The sequence below is a fragment of the Cotesia glomerata genome, linkage group LG6, assembly GCF_020080835.1.
Source record: "Cotesia glomerata isolate CgM1 linkage group LG6, MPM_Cglom_v2.3, whole genome shotgun sequence".
NCBI classification, from domain to species: domain Eukaryota; kingdom Metazoa; phylum Arthropoda; class Insecta; order Hymenoptera; family Braconidae; genus Cotesia; species Cotesia glomerata.
Window position 1 is genome coordinate 20,797,667 of NC_058163.1, and position 18,905 is coordinate 20,816,571.

The window sequence follows — 18,905 nt, forward strand, 5'->3', positions numbered from 1 at the left end:
TTCAATAAAAGTACTTAAGATTATAATAATAAAGTTAGCCGACATTTAAAATTTTTTTATTTTGCTTAATTTATTAATTTATAACTAAAAAATATTTTTAAAAAATTGCACTTTTTCGAAATTTTTAACAAATGAAAAAATTTTTTTTTAATTTTATTGTAAAAATTCTTTAGTAAAAAAAATCATATAAATTTTTAGATGTCGGCTAACTTTATTTTCATCTTAAGATTTATTATTTACAAAAAAAAAAAAAAATAGAGTAAAATTATAAATAGGCATAGTTAACATCAGTATTGTCGTCGCCACCCTGGGACTTACACTCTATCGACCGTAACTTTTAATTTTATTTGCAATCTACTTATATTATCCATCATACATATGATATACTTAAATCCGTATATTCTTGCACACCGCGCATTTATTCTTAGCGAGACACTGCGGAGTCAGGAAGTTTCTCTGTGACGTCACAACAGAATCGACCCTCTGCTCCACACCCCAAAAACTCAATCACCGATGTATACATAATACTAAATATATATACCAAAAGCCATTGAGTGACGCAAGGAGTAACGACTTCTTAGAACTTGGGTCAGACTTCTTGGCGCTGGATCCTGACCTTGAAGCTGATCCTTTTTAAAACTCCAAAAATCTGGTGAAAAATTTTTTTATTATTAATTTATAAAAAATTGCACTTATAATTAAATGGAATTATTATTATTTTTTTTTTTTTTTTTTTTTTTTTTCAGGTAAATATTTTCAGTAGAAGAAATATAAACAAAATAATATTATATACGTTCCTGGATTTTTTGTCTTCGTCTAGCGGTATTTGCTCCCACCTTAATACGATTTATCCACCCCCACGCCTGGTCGATACCACCACCAGCACTACGATCGCTCAGGCCACCCTTACCCTTATATTATGCTGGAAAACGTTTGGCTGAGGTTGAGAAGAGGATACGTAGACAGTGACCCCACTGTCCAGACAAGGGTGGGAACACACCGTCGCTCTCACTGACACTGACAGTCAGTGGTACAGGATACACACACACGCGCATCCAAGTAACTATTCATACAAGTATTATATGTACAGTATTGTAGTATAGTGCTCCGCTCGTACTCCACCGTCTTCATATTTATAATACAATTTAATAACAAAGCTCTGCTATTGTTGTATTATTGTTAAAAATTATTGGTAAAGATTTTTATTTTTAAAATTAAAGCTCGCAAGTGTTTAAATGATCCATTGAGTGATTTAAATGCGAAACTGCAAGGAGTAAAAGGATCAATTATTTACCTAGACGCGGCGGAGTCCCTGATCGAGCTCTCTACTCTGGTGCCTGGGAATTTTACTCGACACGCCATGTTGTAGCAACCACGAACGCGCACTCGCGATTTAATATGTTTTTTAATTGTTATTATCAATGTTACTGTGAAAAAAACTTTTGTTATCCGAAAGTGATTAGCTAATTAAGCTTCAAGCGTCGGGTAAAACTTTTTTTATTTTAAAAATTTGCTTGCAGGATTTTAATACTCGACTTTGTTATTGATATTGATAATTGTCAGTGGGATCTATAATACTCAGGATTAAGAGTTTTTTTATTTGTGTGCCGGATGATGCATTGCAAAGTGTGGACTTTTTTATGTTATCAATTTTTAAACTGTCAATATTGTTTTTTTTAGTCAAGTACTTTTTTTGTTTGACTTGCAAGCGATTGCAATGGTTTGTTTTGTTCGAGATTTATTTTGGAGACCATTTAATTAAAGTAAGATTTTATTCACTTGATTATCAATTTATTTAATTATAATTATAATATCGAAATTTTTTTTTATTAATAATAATAAATTATTGTAATAATTTTTTTTAATTGTACTAAACTTTATAAAATTATTAATGTAATTTTAAAAATTATTTTAATAATAATTTTGTAAAAATTACAAAAATAATTATATGAAAATTTTTTATAATTTTAATTGCCAAATATTTTTAGAAAAATTTTTTATTTTATTTTATTTATTTATTTTTTTTTTTTAATGATACTATTTGTTGAATATTATTATGGTGAAATAATTAAAATTTAAAATGCAATTTTTATAAAAATGGGTTCATTGAAATATTGCTACGAGCCTGATGGTTTCTGAATTTTATAATCACTTGTCTCTCTTGTCCCTACACCTTACTGCTTTCTCTTTTTTCATCTTTTTTTCTCGCATCCAATGTCCCTTTCTCTGAGAAAAAAAAAAATTACCAAGGGCATGTTAAATAACTCCAAAAAAAATATACTTAAAATTATACATAAAAACTTATTAAAAAAATTTATAATTATTAAATTTTGTATGTTATTATTTTTGTAATTAATAAATATTTATTAAAAAATATTTTTGTAATTATAAAAAAAAACTTTGTAGAAAAATGCAATGAACAAAGTTGTAAAAAGTGTGTAAAAAAGATGGTATGAATTTATTATGATCATTGTGATGATTGAGTGATTTCAATGCCTGAATCTGTACTCCCATGAGCACACGTGTTAGAATTTAAAAATGACATTTCATCTTCAGAATCGTGAATTGTTTAAATAGAAAAACTATTAATAGTTTATCAGTTAAAATGAAAAAACAGATAAGATAGTTGATGTTTATAATTTTAAAGGCATATCTAATTATCAAGTTATGGTCTTATATTGTGTACTTATGTATACAATATATACATATTGAACTTAATAATAATATAGTGAGGAGTGAGAGGATGACTCACTGCCCTAAGGCGCAGGTTTTTAATTTTTCCTTTCTTAGTTACTCTTCTACTTTTTTTATCTTTGTACTTGCATTCTTCTTCAGGCTTGAGACCCTCAGCTCTTTATACCTGTCCCAAATATTTTTTAGATCTAGTCGAAACGTTTTAAGATTAAAAATATTTAAGGTCTAATGTCGATATAAGAGTTGCATAACTATTTTTCTAATTTATTATTTAGAAAATAATATTTTTTTAAATGATTATTTTGAATACTTAAATTTTTATTTTCAAAATTCAGACTTAAGAGTTAATAAAGCTAAAATAAAATTGATGAATTTTTTTGTAGAAAAATTAATTTTTTATAAAAAAGGTTCATTATCATTTTTTTGTATCTAATATTTTAGCTAAATTCGGCACTTTGAACTTTTGGAATTCACGAATAAATTCTGAAATTTTATTTTTGAATTTTAAATACAAATTCTGGAAAAGGGAAGATATATAGAGCAAAGTTGATTACCTTTTTTGTAGAAAATTAAATTCTCTATAAAAAAGATCTGATATTATATGATTTCTTCATATCTTTGATATTTACTCCAAAATTTTGAATTTAAATTTATTTATTTTCTTTATATACATCCCAACAGCCTAAGGGCCAATAACAGGGTTGCAAAAAAATGCATAAGTTAATCTAAATGGCGCATGTAGCTAACAGTCTTGTAGACATCATATTTAATAATAATAAAGGTAGCCGACGTTTTTAATTTTTTGATTTTTTTTGAATAATTAAATTAGAACAAAAAAATATTTTTAAAAAATTGCACTTTCAGCTTTTCAAGTTTTTTAAAAATGAAATTTTTTTTTATTTTTTTATAATAATTTTTTCAATAAAAAAAAAATTCTAAAAATTTTTAGTCGTCAGCTAACTTAATTTTCATTCATATTTATCAAAACATTAAATCTATACTTATAACAAAGTAACAACATTATTTAAGCGATAAATTAATTAAATGATCAACTAAAAAATTAGGCAACATTACTGTGTTAGGTAGAATATACCCCACTTAGTATTTATTAATTAATGGTTAGTTAATAATATATTTGTTTACCAATAAGTTTATCAGAATCAATAGCAATGCAATAAAATATTATATAAAATTTGGTAAATCGAAGAAGTTTACAGAAATTGTTTGATATTACACATTTAAAATTTTAATACTACTTAAGGTTAAACATTCAAAAGTTTAATAAATAAATAAATTATTATTATGATTATAAATAAAATAATATTGATTTCGATATCAATATTAATGATAATGATGTTTTCAGAAACCAAGAATTCGTAAAACCTAAAAAATGAGGACTCCAGGGTCAGAAACGGAGCTGAACCGTACACATGACAATTATGGCTTTGAATTTCACCTAAAACGTAAATCAAGATCTTCTTCATCGTCACCTATACCATCGTCATCGGGGATTATTGTCAATCCTTTGGCGTTATCAACTCCCCACAGTGGAAGTCATATATTTACTAATGGGTATTGATTTTACGTTTAGTTATTATTTGTCAAGACAATTTTTTTTAGTGTTGACTTAATAATCGAATCTTTGTTTTATTTTTTATGACTCTCACAAACTTTAAGTACTTCAGAAATTTTTTATTTTTACACTCAGAATATTTTTATGGCCAAAGCGGGTCTAAAATCATTTATAATTTTACTCATACTAAAAACACTGCCATTAAAATCTTAAAAATGATCGTTAAAATTTTTATTTATGTTTCTAAATTATTTTTTTTATCTAATAAGAAATAATTTTAATTTTTTTGTTTTTTAAATAAAAAAATTTTATTTATTTATTTATTTATTTATTCAATTTTTATGTCAAGGCAAACTAGCCGAATGACAATAATATACATAATTTTTATAATAAAGTACACGTATAACAATATTAAATATATAAGACTAACATCATCATATTTTAAGGAAGTTAATAATTTTGAATGATTTAATAACATAGTTGCAAAATTCAATAGTACTGTACTATTTATAAGAATGAGAACAACAATAGAATCAATGAGCAATATTTGAAAGCTAATTTTTTCAATGGTAACATATTAGATACTTTAGTAATTTAGAATGTAAATTTTTTATTTTAAATTTTTAAATGGCCTGTTTGACATTTATAGTACATTTTCTCGTTCTAGTTTCACAAAAAATTCAAAAGCTTTATTTTTGAAGGAGTCTAGGCTGAGTGATTCTATGACTTCAGTGGGTAGCTCTTTCCAGATTCGAATTGCAGAGATTACAAATGAATGCTCGTAGATTGTAGTCGAGAAATTTGGCATTTTGAAAAGAATGTTATTAAATTTCGCTGCAATTCTGTCAGATCTTCTGATATCAGATGGTTCTTCTATAAAAAGACTCCTAAGGAACTTGGGTTCACCCGAGTTTAAAAGCTTGAACATAAAGCAAGCTAAAGCGTAAAGTCTTTTGGATTTAATTGTGTCAATTTAATTTATGCCTGTAAGGAGTGATATGTTCATCACGTCTAAGATTGAATATGAATCTGATAGTGTTATTTACGAGACGCTGCAGTTTGTAGTCTACTTTTAGTCTACGTTTGTAGGCAACTTTTTTGGTGAATCAAGAAAGACTAATGAACAATATTCAATAATTGGGATGATAGTGGAGATGACTAAGAGCTTGCGAGTGGACGTAGAGAGAATATTTCTCCTATATTTCAGGCAATTTAACGTAGCGTAGACTTTACGAGTAGTATGGGCAACATGGACATCCCAAGAAAGATTTCTGGTTAGGTGAATTCCCAAATGCTTGGTTGTATTAACATAGGGTATTACATTTCCATCTATAATAATAATTGGAGGAAGATCACAGTTGTCTAAGAGCTTGAGTCTTCTGTTACTTCCAAAGAATCATAATCTTAGTTTTTGAAAAATTGTTTTATTTAAAAAATGTTTTATTTTTTAGATAATATAAACAATTTTTTATTTAAATTTTCTAATCACAATTCATCAGAAGAAAAAAAATAATGAAAATTAAATGAGCCGACATTTGCAAATTTAAGATACTCAAGTCAGTTGACAGCTGTCAATTTTTTTAATTTTTATAACAAATCAATTACACTGAAAAAAATTCTTCTAAAAATTTTCACTAATAATTTATTTTTACTTGTGAAAGTTTTTAATAAAATTTTTTCATAAAAATTTTATTATTATAAAATTATAAAAAAAAAAAAAAAATTCTGTCTGTCAACTTCAGTGTCATGAAAATTTTTATAATTTTTTTTATGGAAAAAATAATTACAAAAAAATTAAAAGAAAAAATTATGAAAATTAATTTAGCAGATATTTGAATGACATTAAATTTAGCTGTCACTTCACAATTTTTTAAATTTTCTTTAATAAATAAATTATGGCAAAAAAAAAATTATTAAAAATGCAATTTTTTTAAAATAATTTTTTGGAACAAATTTTCTTGTTAAAGAAAATTAAAAAATTGTCAAGTGACAGCTAAACTTAATGTCATGATATTTGATAGTTTTTATTATTTTTGTAACAAGTCAATTATGGCAGAAAAAAAATGAGAAAAAAATTGACATGTAGAAATTAAAAAAAATTAAAAATGCAATTTTTTAGAAAAAATTTGTTTTTAAAAAAAAATTAAAAAATGGTGAAATGACTGCTAACTTTAATTTCATGAAAAAGTTTCACGTCAAAAATTTTAAAAATTATACTTGCAATTTTTTTTAATTATTTTTAAAATTTCAATTTAATTAATAAAAAAACAAAAAAATTGTTTACTGTCTGCTAGTTTCACTATCCAAAAAACAACAACAACTGTCATGACATCTACAGCCAAAAATCAGAACTAAAAGTATTCAAATAATTTCCACTCGAGGTCCAACTCACAAATTTTTTATTCTCAGCTTCAGTCAGAGTGAATTATATTATTTTATTTGTATTTGCATTCCTCGAAGGCTTCCATATCAATCGGCACTCCAATCGTTTTATTAATTAATATATATACAAATACAGCACACAGATATGGACATACCTTTGTATGTATATTTATATATCAACATCACACCACAGTAACAAGTGCGTGGTGGGTGCGCACACACTGACGTTTGTGTAAATAGTGGACGTATACATACACGTGTATATTATCGACACATACGTGGTTACTATGTGATCTCTTAAAAGTACAATTAAAAAGACTGATACGTAACGATAATAGCTCAAAAACAATTTTAATATACGTCGTAAAGAGGAAAAAACATGATCTGATGAAATTAAAAAAAGAGGATCATCATTATTCGTTAATTAATATGGATAGTTTAATTTAATAACAAATGTGTGACAAATAGAGTAATAAAAACTAAACTGTGATAAAGTGCTTTGCTAAAACATTTTTGTATTAAATATTTATCATATATTTTCAATCAAGTTGATGATAAGAAAAAAAAAAACGTGGTGTGTTTGTTACTCGAGTTTGATTTTGATTTGTTGCACTTAATATGTCATTATTTATGCCTAACAATCACAATCACTTAATAAATTTTTTTTTAAACAAAAACAAATAATATTAATACTAATAATTGATGATTGATAATAATCAGTGTATGTTCGTAAAATTAAGATGGTATTTACAAGATTTTTTATAAAAAAAGATGATTTATCTAGTCCAGCTTCAGTAAGCAAAGTAACACCTGGGTAAATTTTTTTTTGCATAAATATTTTATATAACTTTATTTGTATGTATAAAATATATTGATATATGTGTGAAAGAGAAAGAGCGATTATTTTTGCTAATTAGATTTACATTCCAGCATGCTATGTATCGAAGAAGGACTTGGAAAGCTGCACAGGATACCTGTCAACGCGAGTCTGGCATCCGGAGTGCTAAAGGACGGGCAGTTGACTAAGCCAGAAACAGCACTACACACTCAGTCTGATGAGAAGTTGGACAATACCGGTGAGAATGAAACTAAACCGGAGCTAGATGACAGTCCAGAGACACCTAGAGCTAGTTTTTTGGATGGTATCTTTGGATGCATGCGGCCGTTCTGGACTTTTTTGTCAAAAGCTACTGTGGCTGAGAAAATAAAAGGTTCTTCGGGTATGTATTTTATATGAAAATTAAGTTAGTCAACATTTAAAAATTTTTAGAATTTTTTTTATTGAAATAATTATTACAAAAAAATTAAAAAAAAAAATTTCATTCGTAAAAAACTTGATAAACTATTAGTGCATTTACGTCGGCAAGCTTCAGTTTTATGTATTTTATTCATTAAATTTATTATTTATATAATTGCACGCCTCATAAGCGAAGTGTTGAGGTAGTACTCTACTCTCGACATTTAAAAAAAAGCAGTTTTCTTGAAACTGAAATTGATTAATCTGAGTGTACTAATATCAAGTCAAATAATTTGTCAGGCACATAAAATATATTTCAATAACAATTATTTTGTTTAAATTAACATAGTAAATAATAACATTAAAAATAGTTTTTTCTGGACGTCCGTGTGTCTGTGTTTATGGATTGGTGTATGTAGCAGAGAAATTGATCAAAAAAATGATCGTACCGGAATAATTTTTTTTTATTATCTAAAGTAACACACTTAGGACTTTCTCAATTAATATGAGCGTTCAACTCACTGTTGTTAAATTATTATTTATAAAAAACTAATATATGACTGAATTTTTTTGTAAATCTATCTATACATTTTATTATAGTATTTTTTTCTTCACCTTAGAATTATGGCATCACTAAACCATAGCAGAGTTTTCTGTTTTTTATTATTTATATGGTACCGGTTGTACAGTTTGATGTTAACAAACTCTTATACATTTTTTCTTAAGGAAGTCCTTTCGCTCCAGTTGAGTCATAACAACTGTAATAGTAAATTTTCAATAAATTAAAATACAAAACCCATAAAAATTCCTAAAATTAAAAAATAACTAGTATATGAGGCATTAATCGTTGAAATTTTGAAAATTAAAAAAAAAAAAAAAGTTTGGAAAATCCAAAAGTGCACGACTCATAATGCTCATTTAATTATGAAATATTAAAAAAAAAAAAAAAAAAAAAAAAAAAAAACTTAAGTCGTTCAAAATTAATTGCCGAAAAAACAGCTGTAGTAGGAAGGTACTGCACAAGCGCCCCTGGTGGAATAAAATGTACATAATATCTATAGATATAGATATATCACCATCCATGTTAATTTTACATGGATATATATAGATATACAGTCTTGTAGTTTTCGTTTTTTATTAATTGCAATTAAACGACACTGAATTAATTAATCATTCGCATTCAGTGACCTACAATCGTCGATTAGAATTTTTTTAAAAAAAATTTAACTCAAATAATGGATTTTTTCACAAGTTACAGTGTTTCCGGGTTTCACACATGACGGACAGGAAAATTTTTTGACCTATTTTGGTGTTTTTTTCCAATTCTATTGCAGTAAATCAATTTTTAAAAAGTATGAAATTAATCTCCATTAAATTATCTCGACAATAGTATGCAAAATATCTTGATTCCGTGAACTAACAAGGCTATAATAATAAAAATAGCCGCCAAAATGAGGCGAAAAAAATTTTTCGATCGTAAAGCACTCTCTGATGCTTCGCATCATGAGTCGTGCAATAGTTAAATACAAAAATTAATTTGACTGTTGTAAATCAGCTGTTTAGTAACCTATCCGTGATTTGGCAACGCTTTATTTCGGTTGTTTACATTTTTATTTGCACAATATAACCTTAACCGTGTTTAACTTTTTGCAGTCAGTGTAAATAAATAAATTAATTAAAAATGTTTAGTCACAAAACCATAACATTCTAATGTCTCATGGCAGGAATGCTAGTATTCTTTAATTATTGTTTTATTTTTCAATTATGAATTATGAAAATTTGTTAACAATAAATTAACTAATGAATATGCATGAAAAACATAAGCACGTTAAAGTTTAGTTTGAATTTATTGAATGGTCTGAAGCTCGCGCGCTACGCAACGTTGCCAAATCTTTTGACTCCATTTTATTGTAGGTAACTTGAGAATTTTTTGTGATTTTTAAATATTAATTTCTCAATAAATATCTCGGTAACTGATATATTTTATTGCAAAAAAAGAAACCTGAATATTTCGAAAATCTGATTTTTAGTTTTTTTTTACTTCATCTAATCCATGACTGATAGTATAATTCGAGAAATACTGCAAACGTCTGATTTTCTCGTAAGACTGAACAAATACTAACATTTAAAAATTTTATTTTTTCAAAAATTTGTCCGGTAAAGTATAATTTAAACCTCACTATAAGATAAATAAGGATCTTAACTATTAGAAAAAAATTAAATTTACTCATAATCTAATATTTTTTATTTTACATTGGCGGCGAAAGGACCTCCTTAAATCTAATATATTTTTGAAAGAAAATATTTAACATCTATATTAGGGTGGCGCAAAAAAACCGACTATTTTTTTTTTTTAAGTCTCGAGTAAAAAAATGTTAGTTTTTGATGTTTTAAGAGCCTTCACCAAAGGACAGCTTAAGAAAAATTTTTAAGAGGTCACTCCAAATTTTTTTAAATTTCAAAAATCGTCAAAAATCAAATTTTTTTTTTTAATTTTCTTTCTCGTTACGGTATAATTTTATAGACCAAAAAAAAAAGTAAGTTTCTGAAAGTTTCAGTTCATAATTTAAATTTTGAAAGGTCGCTCATAATTTTTTTTTTTTTTCTTTAATTAGTCATATCGCCGACTTTAAGTGTTGGGAGTGGTACGTTAGGGTCTTTTTGGTTTGAAAAAATCTTAACCTACGCGGCAAGGTCAAATCTCAACCAAGCTGGTTTCTAAGACCAGCTTGGGATTAGAACCCACGCCTGGCAGTTGATTAAATAAAATTATTAAATTAAAAAAAAATTATATTTTCTATGTTGTGCTTGATTTTTAGTTCATCTCGTAATGTATTTTTATCGATTATTGTAGTAAATAAAAAAAAAAAAAATGCATGGAATTTTAATTTGAATAGTAAAAGGTCGCTCGAAAAAATCTAAACTAATGCACTAATAAATTGAAGAAAATTATGAGCGACCTTTCAAAATTCAAATTTTGAACTGAAATTTTCAGAAACTTATTTTTTTTTAGTCTATAAAATTATACCGTAACGAGAAAAAAAATAAAAAAAAAAAAAATTCGATTTTTGACGATTTTTGAATTTTAAAAAAATTAGAAAAACGGTTGACCCTGAAGGCCATCCCTGCAACTTCCCGCTAATTCCATACTTAGGCGCTTAAAATTGCACCAATGACGTTTTTGAGCTCTTCGAGCTTAAAAATACAATTTATGGGTTATTTTGAGCTCTCCGAGCTCAAAAAGATTGCTTTCCTATGCTTTTGAGCTCTTCGAGCTCAAAAGTCTGATGGAGATTTGATAAGACACTATTTTCTGAATTTTTAAACCGCAATAACTTTTGAATGAATAAACCGATTTTCACGCGGTTGGCAGCATTCGACACAGTTTTTCAAGCCTCACAAAGAATCTTAAATTTTTAATTGATCGCGCTAGGAATTTCGGAGTTATTCCGAAAAAACACTTTTTTCGGTTTTCTTTCGTTCACAATATCTCTCGAACGAATCAACCGATTTTGACCGGACTGGTGGCGATCGACGTGGTTTTTTGAGGTTAAAAGCTGATTAGTTTTTGGAATTGAACCATCAAGCCGTTTAAAAGTTATTCCAAAAAAACCACATTTGAAAAAAATTTTTTTTGTAGTTTTTTTGAGGTTTGTCAAAATCTACTGGCCCAAATCGGTCCAAATGTTATTCAAAATCTAAGTTTGGTCAAGCCCTTTCGAAAGGCACCAACCGCGATGAAATCGGTCACGCCGTTCAAAAGTTATAAGCGGTTTACATACTTTCACACACACACACACACACACACACACACACACACACACACACACACACACACACACACACACACACACACACACACACACACACACACACACACACACACACACACACACACATACAGACATCGTGACAACCTCGCGGGAAGAGTCAGGGAAGCTTCCTGTGATCTTCAAACGTCGAGATCTGATGAAAACTCGATTTTTGTAAAACGGGGTGAAAACAATAACTTCCCGATTTTTGAAAATCTTCGATTTTCTTAGCGGGAAGTTAAAAATTTGGAGTGACATCTTAAAAATTTTTTTTTAAGCTGTCCTTTGGAGAGAGCTCTTAAAACATCAAAAACTAACATTTTTTCACTCGAAACTCAAAAAAAAAAATAGTTGTTTTTTTTGCGCCACCCTAATCTATATATTCATAGAATTTATTATTTCATAATTAACTAGACACTTAAAGGTCACTTTGAATGTATTTATCTTCTTTGGTAGTATCTCCTTTGGATATTTCACCTATATCTTTCAGATATTATACTTCAGTATTCTTTCTACGTTCTATCTCCTTGAAAAAAATACAAATTTCCTTAATTGGAGGTCTTCATATTTCACTTTGCAGCCAAAACTACGCATCGCTGACGAGAAGCACCTACAATACATGTGGCAATAGGTACAAGGTTCCCATCATGCACTATGGTGGTTGCAAGTTGATAATTATAAGGGTGTAAAAGATACGGGGGGTTGAAAGATGTTAACTTTAAAAATGTGAGACTATCATTGGTCTAAAATGGTCTAGATTGTTCTACAAATTTCTGGAATGATCTAGAAATTTATAGAAAGATCTGGTAAGATCTAAAATCTACGTTTAGATTCTGATCAGATGAGAATGTTCTAGAAAATTCTAAAATGATCTTAGAAGTTCTTAAATCTACGTTTGGATACTGATTGAATGAGAATGGTCTAGAAAATTCTAGAATGATAGAGGGATTTCTGAAGTCTACGTTTAGATTCTGATCGAATGAAAATGTTCTAGAAAATTGTCGATTGAACCAGAAATGTCTGGAATGATCTAGAAATTTCTAGAAAGATCTGGTAAGATCTAAAATCTATGTTTAGATTCTGATCAAATGAGGATATTCTAGAAAATTCTAAAATAATGTGGGAAGTTCTAAAATCTAGGTTTAGATTCTGATCGAATAAGAATGTTTTAGAAAATTCTAGAATGATCGGGAAGTTCTAAAATCTACTTTTAGATTCTGATCGAATGAATATGTTCTAGTATATTCTAGAATGATTCAGAAATGTCTAGAGTGATCTGGAAAAGTTTAGAATGATATAGGAAGTTCTAAAATCTACGTTTAGACTCTGATCGAATGAGAATGTTCCAGAAATTTCTAGAATGATCTGGGAAGTTTTAAAATCGACGTTTAGGTTCTGATCGAATGAGAATGCTCTATAAAATTCTAAAATGATCCAGAAATTTCTAGAATAATGTGGGAAGTTTTAAAATCTACGTTTAGATTTTGATTGAATGAGAGTGATTTAGAAAATTCTAGAATGATCTAGAGTAACTCCGAATAAATTAGAAAGCTTCAAAATGTATATACCAATATTTTTATCGGTCGAAAATATCTCGGATTGTTTTAGAAACTTTTGAAACATCATAAAAAATTTAAATATTAACAAATAACTGTTCTATTAAAAGTAACCCAGCAAAGCGGGTGTTCACGGCTAGTCCACTAAACAGCTACTTGCTCTTTTCCTTATCACATACAGATAGCTTGGCAGAGTTTTCTGTTTTTTACTATTTTGCTTTTTATATTTTATTTTAATCAATTTTATTGTAAAAAATGAGATTATGAGGCGTGCACTTTTGAATTTTCCAAACTTTTTATTCAATTTTTTATTATAATTATACAATTTACTGTGACAGATGACTGGGAAATACCATTTGAAAACATAAGCGATCTCCAATGGCTGGGATCAGGCGCTCAAGGCGCAGTCTTCAGCGGTATCCTGAACAAGCAAATAGTAGCAGTGAAAAAAGTCCGTGAGCCCCGAGAGACTGACATAAAGCACCTGCGGAAGCTGCACCACCCAAACATCGTTAAATTCCGAGGAGTATGTACGCAAGCGCCTTGCTACTGCATCATCATGGAATACTGTCCATACGGACCACTGTACGACTTGCTGCGAGCAGGAGAATTCATTCCTCCTCACCGTTTGGTAGCTTGGTCAAAGCAAATCGCCGCTGGAATGGCGTACCTGCACGGCCACAACATAATCCACCGGGACCTGAAGAGTCCGAACGTGCTGATAGGCCCCGACGAGTCGGTGAAGATAAGCGACTTTGGAACGAGTCGACAGTGGAACAACCGCAGCACCAAGATGACCTTCGCCGGAACAGTTGCGTGGATGGCGCCCGAGATAATCCGCAACGAGCCGTGCTCCGAAAAAGTCGACATCTGGTCTTACGGCGTTGTTGTCTGGGAGCTGCTCAGTGGCGAGATTCCGTACAAAGATGTTGATTCATCAGCAATAATTTGGGGCGTTGGGAATAATTCTCTGCACTTGCCCATACCTAAAAGCTGGCCTGAAGGGTACCAACTGCTGGTGAAGCTCTGTTGGTCTGAGAAGCCAAAAAATCGACCTTCGTTCAAGCACATCGAAGCGCATCTAGCTATCGCTGCTATAGATGTTCTTGGTACCGAGCCTGACGAGTATTTCAAGGCCCAGCAGACCTGGAAGAGCGAAATTAGATCACACTTGGAAGAAATGCAGCGAAATAGCTCCACTGGGTCAAGATTTGAGACTGAGTTGTCTGATTTATTGGAAAAGCGCAACAACGAGTTGAAGCATGCTCAAGAAATTCGGGAGTTGTATGAAAAAAAATTGGAAAAAACTAACAATCTTTATTTACAAATCAGCACTGCTTGGTCCCAGCTGCAACAGCGCGAGCAAATTATTTCGAAAAAAGAAAAGGAGCATAAAAAGTCAAAGAATCCGCTGATGAAAGCCCGAGACCAGTTGAGAAGAAAACGGAAAAGCCCACACCAGAAATCAAGCTCGACAACACCTACGACTCCGTCTTCCCCGATGGAGTCTCAGTTGCAATCTCCTGTCAAAGCGACGCTTTGCACTCAGATAAATGTAGCGACCAATCAGCCGGAAACTGTCGTCGTACCGCCTGTCAGCAATAACAATAGTTTTAAGCAGAAGAAATACCGGCACCGGCGGGTTGGCTCTGGAGGAGTCTCCACGGTCAGTTTGAGATCTTCACCGCATCGAGAGAGGAAGAGCGGTGACATGTCTGTCAAGTATGTTAATCATCAAACGCAAACTGATATTACGAGTATATCGATTAGTAACTCGATAGATTCTGTGGCCTGCTTCTCCCGCACTCCTAGCTCGAGACATTCCAAGACGACGCTCAGCTCTCCGTGTGATAAATTTTTGGATCTGCCGGATGGTAGAACGTCTTTTGATAGCGGGATTATTGGAGAGTGCAGCAATGGCAATGTTGGAGAGCCTGAGTGCATTTTTCAGGATACGATCAGAAGAGCTTCTAGTTCGGAAATTTGTAATGGTAATGAAAGGCTGAGGGAATACAGTGAAGATCATCTGGAAACGTTGGGAAGAAAATTATCGGAGATTATGAAAGATAATCGGATGATTGACAATGGCAATTGTGATAACGCTATTATGCATAGGTAATTTTTTTTTTTTTTTTAATTAAGAATTGATATTTTTATTTTTAAAATTAATCTATATTATTAAGAGAATCAGAAAAATTTTGTGTCCGGGATAGTAATATGGTAGAATCGGTTTTTTTTTGGTGAAATTTAGTGTCATTACAAAGGTCTTGATTGAAATTTGTGTTTTTTCAACGTTTCATATCATTCTCACTGATAGTCAATTTATTGTGATAAGTATTTAGCCTGTATACGAAAATGCTCTATCTCTAGATACATAATTAAGAAATGACCTTGTATCTCGTGAACTATTAACATTTTTAAAGATATAAGCTCATCCCGATGTTACACTTATCAAAACCTTTCATTTAAGTACCCAAATCGTTTTTTCATATATTTATATATATATGTATGTATCACAAATATATCAAAATGCAAGTGGGTACTCAAATGAAAGCTCTTGATGAGTGTAACATCGGGATGAGCTTATATCTTTAAAAATATCAATAATTAAGAAATGACCTTGTATCTTGTGAACTACTGACATTTTTGAAGATATAAGCTCATTCTGACATTATACTAATCGAGACCTTTCATTTGAGTATCCACATCAATTTTTCATATATTTATATATATCACATATATTTGTATATGAAAAATATATCAAAAATGTATGTGGGTACTCAAATGAAAGCTCTTGATGAGTGTAACATCGGGATGAGCTTATATCTTTAAAAATATCTCTAACTAAGAAATGACCTTGTATCTTATGAACTACTGACATTTTTGAAGATATTAGCTCATCCTGACATTATATTGATCGAGACCTTTCATTTGAGTACCCACATCATTTTTTCATATATTTATATATATTATATATATGTACATATGAAAAATATATCAAAAATGCATGTGGGTACTCAAATGAAAGCTCTTGATGAGTGTAACATCGAGATGAGCTTATATCTTCATAAATGTCAATAGTTAAGGAAGTACAGTTCAATTTATTAAAAGTCATTATTCAATAAAGCAAAATTTTCTTTTTCCCCTCCGGGCGTAAAGCGTCAACTTTAGCCCCGCTGCACTAAACGAAGTTACCGCTTTACGCCTCCGTCGAAGAAAAAAATAGTATACACTCCTCGGGAAGTAAATAAGAAAGCCTCAGATCACATGTTTGTTACAACAATTACATGTGATCTGAGACATTTCTTACTTGACTTCCCTAGGGGTGTAATGTACTATTATTAATAGTTCACAAGTTCCAGCAGTCACATAGTGACTGCAAGGTTGATAGTTTTAATTAAATAATTTGTGTAGGATTTTATATTTATATTTATTTTAATTTTTTTCAGTTATAGCCAAATGCAAGAAGACTTGACAAACTTACCTCACGACTTTGGAAGAATAACGATAAATGGATCAGTAAATAATGATTATTTAGAAATACCTATTCCAATTAATCAAGAGACTGTGTCAGTGGCTGAAGATGAGAATGATAATAATAAATTAATAAAATTAAGCAATGAAGATGATGATTACGACGATGTGGACGATGAAGATGAAGCTTGTGAAGAAGAATGGTCTGATGAAGAAGGCGAAGCTTCTGGAAGCTATGGCTTCGATTTTTCTCTACGAAGTCGAAGGTAATTTTTTTTTTTTATTAACTTATATATATTTTTTAATTAATTGATTAAATTTAATTTTTTTTTGTAGTTTTGGGAGAAAACCAATTAGGCCAGGATCCCGTAAAAGAAGACCGAAGCACCCGCTAGTAGACCGGTGCCTCGCGTCAGACGAAGAAAACACATCCGAGTACTCCCACCCACCGTCGAGTCACACGTCGACTCTCGAGAGTAATCCAGATGCTCAACGTGCTTACAAAAAGGCTACTAATCGCATTTAAAGAAGCTAAATATTTTTTGCTATTAATAATTAGGTGCTCTTATTTTAAATTAAGAGCTCGTAGATTATTCAGTCAGTCGCCAAACATTTTTCATGTTCTAAAGATGTATAATAATTATTTTTGTTTAATTGCAGTTATGTGTAGACGCTTAATATTATTCACAGTTAACGTATTCTCGCATACAATGCCAATGAAAACAAGTTTATTGAGATTAAGTGATTTGATACTGATTGTCTATTAATAATTATTAATTATTAATTATTTAGCGAACTTGGGATAAATTTACATGTACTTGCTAATGATAAGTATTATTTAATTAATTGTATATATAAAGTACTCGAATTACTATTATTAACTTTATTATTTAATTGTAAATTTATAATTAACGTAATTAATTAATTAATTATATTATTAATTAGTAATAATGTATAGTTGTAATTAATAGAAAAAAATTGTACTTTGTCTTTACGTAAAATCAAATTGTGAAAGTATATTTAAGTTAGAATTTATTATTGACATCAAAATAATTTAATATTATTATTAATTAATTTTTGTTTATTGTCCAGTAATGAAATTAATTGTGACTGATAGCGTGAGAAAGATTTAATGAGAGAAAAATGTGCATAAAAAAAAAATTGTGACGACATTGTTTCTTTGTAACGCTCATATATTTGTACAAATATTTTTTTTGTCTGCATGACTGTGTATATAATTGTTTTAAGATCTCAATCTATGTTCGCAAAAAATTTAATTTAAGTATGTATGGTACTATTAAATAAAAATTATATTGTTTGTAGTAAGGATAGAAAATAGAAGTATGAATTATGATTGAATGAAATTTATTGAATTTGTGATTGTGCAATTTATGTTTACTCATTTTAAAGGATTTATAATAATTATATTACACTTGTGCCGCCCAAAATTATGTAGAATTATATAAAAAAAAAAAAAAAACATTTATTTAGTGTAGTTAATAAAAATTATTAAATGACTTAAATATGAAAATAAAACAATATGAATGAAACTATTTGATTCCGATGAATCAGTATCTCGCAATATTAATAAACTAGCATTAATACGGAGCTGTATTTAAATTAATCAACGACAAATTTTTAATGATAAATAATTGTTTTTAATTACAGTTAGAGATTCGTGTATCGGAGTGCCTTTTAAATTTTGGATTTGTACTAGACTGTTAGGAAAAATTTTTTTATTAAAATACTGCTGAAGTTTTTTTAATAAAAAAAATAATTTTTTATTGAAGAAACTTTATTGAGGTGAAAACAATTTTTGACAGTCTAATTTATACGCAAATGTAATAATTAAATTGTTGGTAAAAACAGAATTAAAACACCAAATAGTTGTAAAATTTTTTAATAAAAAAAAAAATAGACGGGGTACCTGGTTCAGAAAAAAAAAATGCCTTAAAACAAAAAATGTTATATCTTTGATAGGCACTTGTACAAGTTTGACAATATTTAAAATTACAAATTTCTCAATTTTAAATAATAAATTAATAAAATTAGGCAGCTCCATACTTGTAGTGGTATTAATGAGTAAAAAAAAACTTGTATTAATTCAAGTTGATTTTTTATTTCTTCCTTGTCCTTTTTGAAAATTTTTACAATTTTTTTATTAAAATTATTGGCAA

General features: G+C 29.3%; 1 protein-coding gene across 4 annotated transcripts; it reads left to right on the top strand.

The window, feature by feature from the left end:
- Nucleotides 1-219: 219 nt before the first annotated feature.
- Nucleotides 220-17,877, top strand: LOC123266480 (mitogen-activated protein kinase kinase kinase 13). 4 transcript variants are annotated; one of them, XM_044730720.1, is made up of 7 exons: nucleotides 220-652; nucleotides 747-1,765; nucleotides 4,060-4,266; nucleotides 7,580-7,869; nucleotides 13,593-15,369; nucleotides 16,704-16,994; nucleotides 17,065-17,877. In XM_044730720.1, exons 3-7 carry the CDS (start codon nucleotides 4,085-4,087, stop codon nucleotides 17,252-17,254), a joined length of 2,730 nt encoding a protein of 909 aa, XP_044586655.1. In that variant the 5' UTR covers nucleotides 220-652; nucleotides 747-1,765; nucleotides 4,060-4,084; the 3' UTR covers nucleotides 17,255-17,877. The 4 variants fall into 4 exon arrangements, with proteins under 4 accessions (XP_044586655.1, XP_044586656.1, XP_044586654.1 ...); XM_044730721.1 differs by having other exon boundaries at nucleotides 747-1,061; XM_044730719.1 differs by having other exon boundaries at nucleotides 821-1,763; nucleotides 4,058-4,266.
- The last annotated feature ends 1,028 nt before the right edge of the window (nucleotides 17,878-18,905 follow it).

Excerpts from the sequence above, each read along its gene's own strand:
- LOC123266480 (XM_044730720.1), top strand. The coding sequence starts at position 4,085 with ATGAGGACTCCAGGGTCAGAAACGGAGCTGAACCGTACACATGACAAT. Across the intron at positions 15,370-16,703 it reads GATAACGCTATTATGCATAG|TTATAGCCAAATGCAAGAAG; the intron begins GTAATTTTTTTT and ends AATTTTTTTCAG. Across the intron at positions 16,995-17,064 it reads TTTTCTCTACGAAGTCGAAG|TTTTGGGAGAAAACCAATTA; the intron begins GTAATTTTTTTT and ends TTTTTTTTGTAG.